At 41.5% G+C, this 10008-nt stretch overlaps 1 protein-coding gene across 1 annotated transcript in view; it reads left to right on the top strand.

Annotated features, from left to right (window-relative positions):
* Positions 1-1259: 1259 nt before the first annotated feature.
* The window catches only part of LOC307088703 (CD276 antigen-like), a gene marked incomplete at its 5' end in the record, with an annotated part of 47109 nt that continues 38360 nt past the window's right edge, over positions 1260-10008 (top strand). The window contains 2 exons of the mRNA XM_079754655.1: positions 1260-1292; positions 1744-2005. Of these exons, the coding sequence (XP_079610781.1) occupies positions 1260-1292; positions 1744-2005 (295 nt within the window). The remainder of the gene's footprint in view (positions 1293-1743; positions 2006-10008) is intronic.

The raw sequence follows: 10008 nt of genomic DNA, 5'->3' as shown, positions 1-10008 counted from the left end.
TTAGCATCTAATCATTTAACAATGCTAGAGTAAAAACACTTGAAAATCAGCACCGAGGTAACTAGGGACGTGTTGAACAATAAAGTCTGTAGAAAATTTGATACGATATTTGCATTCATTTTCATGCATGCATATTGGTCAAGACAAAATAATGTATTTCAACAAAGAAAATCAAGAAAAAATAGAATCATTCCCGTTTTAAACTACTTTCGTGGCCATTCGAGTCCATGTATCTCTGAGTTTACGAGGCGCGCCTGATTGCACCATGAAGTCCGTGACGGCGCAAAAGAGCTTCACCATACTAAGCAATGTAGATGCGCAATCACTTTTTTAAGGGCTGTGGTGGGAATTTCCGGACCAAGTCAATCATAACCTCACCAAACTGGGTAGAATAAAGAGTCATCCGAACATATAACAATTATGGTCATATATTTGGGTAATAATATTTGGGTAATATTTGTCTCCTCAAGTACCACCATTATGACAGATGTTATAAAATATAACAACATACAGTAACGTAGGCCTGCGGCCCTATTCAGCTACGCACAACTCATGCAGGAGGCACATTTATTCTTAAAATTAATATTATTAATTGTTAGCTGTTGTCAGCTGAACAAAGTGGTGGCACTAGAACAGAGACAGGGAAACACATACACACACACACACACACACACACACACACACACACACACACACACACAGCAAGTGAGAGCACGATCTCATGGTAAATGTATTTCCATTCGTACTAGTATTTTGATAGTATTGTTTATAATCCAACGTTTTGTTTTTTTTTCTAATTCCCCTGCGTACCACTTGATAGTGCATCACGTACCATAGTTTGAGAACCACTGGCCTACAGAGTCAGTTGAACTAGGCCCGTTGATCGCGCCTCTTGTGCTGAAGAAAACGACAGCAGCTTCCGCAGACCAACGTGCAATCTACGATTGAGCTTGGTCTGGCAATAGCCAGGCTACCTGCTCCCTCCTCTGTGGGCTCAGCCTCCACCCCTCATACATAGTAAAGGCACACACCTCTACATTGCGAAATAACAGTTTGAACCTTTGACTAAGTCCAACCCTGCTTGATGTCTGATGGTACGATAATACAGGTCAGGAGGTTTAACAACTTCCTCAGTCTTGTCCAGCCATGCTCCCTCACAAGAAGGACCTGGGTTAGAATCTTACGATGGGGACGATGTTCTCTGGGGGAAACATTGTTATACTTCTGATTCAGACGACTGAGAGATGACGCCAGAGACAATGACGGCACTGGGCAGTGTTGTGGTTCAGACGGTCGTGTTACTGACGGGGCTGGTCGTCGTTCAGGGAGGTAAGAATGGACCAATGTAAACCGTCTCTCTGGCGACCTAATATCGAGAGTTCTTCTATGTTTGGTTTGATATGTTTGATATTTGTACTAGCAGAAGTACTAGCACGAACAAAAAAACATCTCTAAAAGGTATCAGAGAACATAAGTCTGTCGTCTGGATTAGTTAAGAGGATTTAGTCGTCGTTCACTATCTCAGATTGTAGAGGTCTAAAGGTCATGTTTTATGAGTGATTTAAGATAATCTTTGATTGAGTGGTAACTTATAAACTGGTATCTCCATCAGAGTACTACTTATGGACCTGCTTAAAAAGTTAATGAAGAGTATGCCTCCAACACCACCCTGTTCTCTGATCTCCAGACACCCAGGTGGGCTGTGTGTTTGGGGGGAGCTGTGTGCTGCCTTGCCACTTCCAGCCAAACAGTAATACGATCCTCCACTGGAACAAGATAAGTGGGAAGAAGCTTCAGGTCCACTCCTACTGCGATGACCAGGACCAACTGGGATACCAGGACCCTCTCTACAAGGGAAGGACCTCCCTGTTCCATGACCAGATCTCAGGGGGCAACGCATCCCTTCGTCTGTCCAGGGTGAACCTCCAGGACCAGGGCAGGTACCTGTGTTACGCCAGCACTTCAGAGTACAACCAGGAGACCTTCGTCACCCTGACAGTGAGAGGTGAGCTCAAGTCCTGATGAAAATAATAATTATAATGCAACCCAATGACAGGTAGTTTGAGCCATTAAACGCATTATGTTCATGTTTTAGCAAAAATAATTGTGACCTCTGCATAGTATTTAGCCAATATCAGCTGTAAGTTGATGCAGAAAGTTGTCTAGTTACGTTTTGCCCTTTTTCTAGAAAAATAAATTGTGTATTTGGCTATATATTTTCTTATAGTACAGTAACAAAGGTCAATAATTCAGTTAATGGTCTACTAACACCACACAAACTTTACTCTACTTACTTTAACTAACTCTACTTTAATCTGAGACCTGAGTTTGTTCAACAACAAAATAAAATTGCAACGTTCCCATCCAGTTCGGTGTGTATTTTGGTTTATTTCTGATGTGGTTTGCAGTGGCGTAGCCAGAAAGGTTCAAATGGAAGGGCACAGAAAAAAACAGGTGGGCAAGCCAATTTGATTGAACATAAAATAGGGCTAGATTAGATGCACCATAGAAACATTAATCAATAGCATGTTATATTTATGACATAAAGGTGGAGTTTATTTTATGCATCGGCGCGTCACCCTTATTGAAAACTTCAACACTTTCATTCACAGCTGACGATCCGCCGTTAGGCTAAACATTTTAAACGTGCGCAAAACTGCATGAACGTAGCTTCAGTGTGTCATCACATCAACTTGAAACAGATTGGCCCTATAAGACAAGCCTACTGCAAAGATGAAAACTCATCGCACACGTAGAGAGAGAGAGAGAGAGAGAGAGAGAGAGAGAGAGAGAGAGAGAGAGAGAGAGAGAGAGGGAGAGGGAGAGAGAGAGAGAGAGAGAGAGGGAGAGAGAGAGAGAGAGAGAGGGGTCTGATGGCATCGCTCAATTGTATAGTGGGAGGGCTCTCACAGCAAAGTCCAGGGGGGGAAGGGGGGGGGATGGGGTTACCGGCTGTTTGCGGTTGACTGATTCTTGAGCTCTCAGCGGAGAGCTGATGTGCGCGCCTTTTTTAGATGTTGAACACAATCACGAAGGAAAGCCCTCTGAATGGACGGGCAAGACTGACAAGTAGGCGGGCTTAGGCCCGTCCTGGCCCGCCCATGGCTACACCTCTGGTGGTTTTGTAGGCAATAATATTGACCTACGCCATTGATATCAGTAGCAATGGTCATTATTACTTTCTTGTTTCAATGTTGTTTCATGTCCATGCAGCTCCTGTTGCTACAGTGGACATTGTGCTACTGAACAACACTGTTACCTGTAAGTCTGGAGGAATCTACCCAAGACCACAGCTCACCTGGTCCGTCAGTCCTCGCCCGGCTACTGTCCTCCAGAACACAACCGAGGTCCATGAAGATGACCAGGGACTCTATGACAGTATCAGCGGCTCCTTGAGGACTGTTTACAATGACACAGAGTCGACCTACAGCTGCTCAGTCCAAAATGAATACAGTGCAAGGAAAGCCACGATCAGGTTACACCGTAAGTCTTTGAATATCAGAAGGGCAACGGTCAGTAATAAAGTGTTGACTTTCAATGGTGGCAACCTAAAGGTGCCTGTGATGTCAGTGGCTGACAAATGTGTGTTGTGAAAATATTGCGGTCTGCAACATCTACTCCATGGCAGATTAGTCAGACCATTGACATTATTGGTCAGGGATTTGCATTCTCCATTGGTCAAATTAGGGAAAATTGTGTCATGGTCCAATTTCTCTGCAGATTTCATAACAATATCATATGTCTGTATGTCTGTCCACTTGTGTGTCTGTCTTCATCAGCTCCAATGCAAAGTGCTCCTGGGAGTGAGGTGTTACTCCCTTGTAACGCCTCGGGGCTCGATGACATCACCTGGACCTTCAACCATAACCAGACCATCCTCAGAAGACAAGCAGGACAAGAGAAGGTGGTGGAAACACAGTGGCAGCAGCATGTAAGAGACCTGTCTGAATCAGGCAGCCTCCTGCTGTATGTGACCTCATCAGCCCAGAGTGAAGGGACGTACAGGTGTACTTTCAGGTACGCAGACGAAGAAGACGTAACCCACATTGAACTGAAGATACTGGAGGACCCTGTTGAAGGTAGGCTGCTGGTGAAAATATAAAATCAATCTGTGTTATGCTAAACCATCCGTGGTGTGAAAGCGTTCTTGGGCTTACAATATTTTGATGATGTCAATCATCAAATGTAAAAGACAAAAATGTTTTTTACATTTTTTATTAGGGCGATAAATGATAAGTCGCTTTAGACATTGTGTTGAAAACATGATTGACTAGGTAATGAGCTACTTGAATGTATATTGCACCTCCTGTTAATATTTGTAATTATTATACAACTATTAAAAATGAAAATAATAATATTAAATTGTATTATTATTATTATTGTTAAAGTAAATATTATTAAAATAATCAACTTTTCTTTCTCTGTTTCAGAGGGATCCAATAGAACACTATGGATCATAATTGGAGTCTTCCTTACAGTTATCCTTATAGCTATCATCGTCTTCATCATATGGTAAATATTAATGTGCACATTTTATTAGCTGTGCTTTTTTTTTTTTAAAGTTACTGAGGTTATTTCTTGGTTACTTATTCGTGATGTGGGACTGTGTGGTTTTACAAATATGATTGAGATGAAGCCATTACTAATATAACTCTTTTTATTCTTAGGAGAATAACATGCAAACCAAAGAAAGAAACTAAAAGTAAGCAACGAAAGCCATCAATCCGGGCCTTCGACCATCATATAACACCCATCTGCATCTCAAGTGTAACAATGCTTCCCCAGAGACCATCTGGTCAGATTGAACCCAGGTCCTTCTTCTGAGGGAGCACGGCTGGACAAGGCTGAGGAAGTTGTCTGTGTTAAGGGTTAAACCTCCTGACTTTATCACCGTACCCTCAGACATAGCAGGGTTTGACTCGTCACATGTTCATCTATTTAGTCATTTAGAAGGGTTAAAGTAGGGCAGGCCTATTGAACTGCCGGCCCAAATTATTAGCAGAACGTAAACAATCGAAATACATTTTTCCCCGAAAAAGCTTTTTCTTAGCAAGGATGAGAGCTGCTTCAATTTAGTCCAAAAGGAAACCGTTATATCGACCAAGCAGCTACATGTTTTTGCTTGTAATAGTTTAACTGTATCTTCTCTATAACTCTCTTGGATCATCTGCCTATGTCCCTAGCTGATGGAGAAGGGACATCTGCTCTCCCATCTTCACCTCTCCTCACTCCGGAGCTTGTACGTTCATCCGATTATTGGTGGTCTCTTTGTATTTGCTAATACACTGCTATGTCGTCATTGTGTATATATTATCTTATTATATCTTATTTTATATATATATATATATATATATATATACATACATACATATATATATATCATATATATTGTTGAATGTTACAGTTACATCTTGTATTAAATGAATGCATTGGCAAATTATATACAGTGTATTTGTACAGTGCTACTTTATATGCCGAAGGACTTAATGCAGATGTTTAACAATATTGTTGACCTGTATGTTTGTATACAGCCTGCAGATCAAGCAACATCCAGCACCACATCTAGGCCGCCAGATCCCTCTAGTGAAAAACAACCTGTAGGTCTAGTAACATTCAGCAGTACAGCTCCCTCCAGTGAAAAACAGCCTGCAGATCTACCAACATCCATCACTCCTGCTACCTCCAGTGAAACACAGCCTGCAACTCTACCAACATCCAGCACTCCAGCTACCTCCAATGAAACACAGCCTGCATGTCTAGCAACATCCAGCACTCCAGATACCTCTATTGAAACACAGCCTGCAGCAGGTGAGTGGTGTTCATCGTAGGGGAGAGCCGGGTCGATTGAAACACGGGACGATTGAAACACAGCGATTTCCTCGAAAACCACGCAAGGCGTTCACGTCAAATTTCGTCACTACGTTCAGCACGCAAGACTGACCAACTCCGGGAAATTTCGTGTAAGGACGTCACACCGTTCAAATGTTATCCCGCGAACCTGTTTTCGAGAGCGCTAAGTAAATTCCTTCCTGCGGTAGTTTTTTTGTAATGAATAGTTGTGTTTTTTGTTTCATGCCATAATAATATGACTATACAACAGATGAATTAGTACTTAAACCTGTGCTAATGTGTGCAATGACAGAGTTTTGAAGTTTAGAGGTAAAAAAGTGTCAGTAGTCGCTGTCGGGACGATTGAAACACTTGTCTCAAATGTCCCGCACACCACCATGCGTAATTGCGCGCACATTGCGTGATCAATACCTGTATAAATCACAGAATTAATAAATGTTTTGCAATGAATAACAACTGCTTTGAATTAATAACATATTTTGAATGAACAAAACGTGTTTATCACATGCATCAACAGATTATTACCAAGAGAGAAAAATGCAGATTTTTGTCATCCTTATGATCCCACTATTTTCTTTTACATTGAGATTTGTAACAAGTCGTGAAACTTAAATTAATCTTTAAGGCTATGAATGGATGAATTGTAACATGCGACCATTATTTTAATGTACCGTCTGTGGCATTGGACTTCTACACAGATTTAAAACAAAAGCATCTCCAAAGGAATACACCTATTGTTATTTATTAATACTGTTAATTTTATTTGTATTATGACATTGTAATCAACCATTTTGAAATACTTTTTGAAAAACTATGTATTGTATATATATGTATATAGTCAGCTACATGTAAATTATGGTTTTCCATTTTTCTTTTGTTTGATTCAATCACTCAAACACTGCATCTGGTGCTGTGCAATTTAAACTATTATTTTAATTGTGAAGCCAAAATCAAATAAATGAATACATTCAAATAAATTCCTCTTTTGCCCTTCATGTCTCACCTCCCTGCTGTTTGCGTGTTATATTCCTCTGATGTCATTTGTGTTTAAGTTATATTTTCCACCTGATCAATCCATCAAATCTGAATGAGACATTTACATATATTAAGCCCATAAATTGCAGAGAATTCTAATATTAGACTTAACCCATTATTATTAACAAGACTTACGGATTTGACTATAATATTTAATAATAAATAATATAGTAAAAGTTTTTTTATAATTAAAATGTCTCTTTACACTCAAACAAACCTCAGATCTCTGATATTATATGTTTTGAATTCAATATAACAAACCCAGAGGGCAACCAGACTGCAGCGCAGATACCGGGAGAGTAGCCTTGCTTTCCTCACAGAAACATGGCTGAATAATCTCACCCTGGATTCGCATGTGATACTGGATGGTTTTAAACTCGTGAGAGCGGACAGGGGGCAAAGGAGAGTGGTAGGAAGAAAGGGGGGGGGAGACTGGCGATGTATGTAAATAACGGATGGTGTAACCCACATCACATCAGTATTAAGGAGCAACGTTGCACCCCGGACATTTTCACATGTCATTGCCATTACCGTGTACATCCCCCCCGTCTGCTGATGCTGCCTCTGCTGGCGACCTTCTACTCACTGTTGTATCACAGTTGCAGATATCCAACTCCCAAGCGCTCTTTCTCATTTCTGGGGATTTTAACCACCCCCCCTTGTCTTCCACTCTCCCCAAATTCACCCAGGGAGGTCTGGAGGGGTCTGAAAACTATCTCAGGCCACAGCAAAGTAGGAGGTAGTGGACCTGAAGATGCGGACAGGGAGTGGGCAAATTAGTTAAATCTATTTATTAACCGATTTGATTCGGAGGCCCCTGCTACCACTCAAGACCCCGCCCACCAGAGCCCAGTCCAATCGGCACCACCAGTCTACGCCACCAGCCTGCTCCACTCCGGGGTTACCCCCCGCTTTCCCCCCCCCCCACCTTGTCCATCTCCACCTCCAGTAGCGCTCTTCACTTCACATAACCCCTCCGCCACTCACTCAGGGCGTGTCTCCCCAGCCTGCGGGGGTCTCACCTCTCTCCCCAGCCTACCCAGAACTGCAGAACAGGTGAGAGATGTGTTTAGGAGGATGAAGGTGAGGAAGGCTACGGGTCCTGACGGGATTAGCCCCAGACTGCTTAGGGACTGTGCTGATGAACTCTATGGGGTCTTTCAGCACATTTTTGGCTGTGTTACAAAGGGGAATGAGCTGGAGTTCAGGGGGGTCATCACCAGCTTTGTTGAATGGTGTGGAAAAAAACATCTTCAGATGAACACCAGTAAGACAAAGGAGACGGTGATTGACTTCAGCCATAAGGCACCACCAATTGCACCAGTGAACATCCAGGGAGGCGACATTGAGATGGTATCAGTCTACAAATACCTGGGTGTTCACCTCAACAATAAAATGGACTGGTCATATAACACAGATGCCTTGTACAAGAAGGGCCAAAGTCGTCTGCACTTGCTGAGAAGATTGAGGTATTTTGGGGTGTGCAAGCATGTAATTTTGCATACAGTAGTCTTTTGGGGTTGTGGGTTCACTGAGAGGGACAGGAAAAGACTAAACAAGCTGGTGGGAAGGGCTGGCTTTGTCCTGAGCTGTGCACTGGAGCGTGTTGAGGTGGTAGGGGAGAGGAGGATGTTGGACAAATTGGAATCCATTCTGTCCAATTCCTCTCTTCCTCTCCATGAGACAGTGGCAGCACACAACAGTTCCTTTAGTAAGACTACTACACCCAGCATGTAAAAAGGAACGTTTCCAAAGGTATTTTATTCCATCTGTCATAAGACTCTATAACACACCGGTTATGAAATATTGTGCTACCAAAAATCACTTCACCTAAATAATAATGCAATACTTGAATTTAATAAGATGCACTTTCCACTGTACATTTGTGACAAAGTATTTATTCTGTAGTGAGGCACCTCTTGGCCTAATTTATTGTGTAGCTCATGGGCGTGTGCACTTTATGCCCTTATGGCATGAAATTGTAATCACTGTGTAATTTATTTATATTTATTGTATTTATTTTATTTTGTATAATCTTATGTATGTATGTATTGTTGGATACATTATACACTTTATTTTATTTTTGCATATTTTAGATTCCATGGGCTGTTGTAACAATTTTATTTCCCATGTATGGGATGAAATAAAATTCTTATCTTCTTCTTCTTAATTGATTTTAAAAGAAAAATGTAATAACAAACGTAACTCGTGTTGTAAGCAACGAAAGCCAATCAAATGAGTGGCAGCCAGGAGGTTTACTCAGTCCAGGTCAAAGGTTGTCGTGTCCTGGTCCTGTCAGCAGACCAACAACAGTTAAATCTGAGAGAGGAAGATACAGACAATGACCGCACTGAGCAGTGTTGTGGTTCAGACGGTCGTGTTACTGACGGGGCTGGTCGTTGTTCAGGGAGGTAAGCTGGACCGAATATAAACCGTCTCTCTGGCAAACCTGATATCAAGAGTTCTTCTATGTTTGGATTGTTATGCTTGATATTTGGTCTAGCAGCAGAACTCAAACTAACAAACTTTTTTTGTAAAAATATAGACCGAAGGGTTTAACTTATAATGTTGAAAATAATAAAATTAAATGCAACATTAAAAAATGTATTGTTCATTGATTAAATCTGAAAAATTCACTTCGTACTAGAATCACTAGATTCTGCTTGTATCATTTTTGACCTCATTTAAACTTTTCTCATACAGAAACCAAAGCTGTCTCCAAAGATTAACCCAGGTTCTCGGGTGGGTCAGGTTATTTGAGAGTAGGGGAGAGAGAAAAACAGACGTGGAAAAATAGTCATTATGTTGAAAAATGTGTTGCTGAACAGAAAATAAACTCTGTCAAAGATTGCAGAGGTCTAACGTTCATATTTTACGAGCAATTTAAGATAATTTATGAAAGAAGTAATAACTTATAAACAGATATCTCCATCACAGTATTACTTATGGACATGCAAATAAATGTAATGAGGAGTATGCTTCCAACACCACCCTGTTCTCTGATCTCCAGACACCCAGGTGGGCTGTGTGTTTGGGGGGAGCTGTGTGCTGCCTTGCCGCTTCCAGCCAAACAGGGATACGGTCCTCCACTGGGTCAAGATGAATGGGAAGAACGTTCAGGTC

The sequence above is a fragment of the Pollachius pollachius genome (genome assembly GCF_949987615.1).
Source record: "Pollachius pollachius genome assembly, chromosome: 17".
Classification (NCBI taxonomy): Eukaryota; Metazoa; Chordata; class Actinopteri; order Gadiformes; family Gadidae; genus Pollachius; species Pollachius pollachius.
Note: the sequence above shows the minus strand (reverse complement) of the source record. Positions and strands in the feature narration are given on the sequence as shown.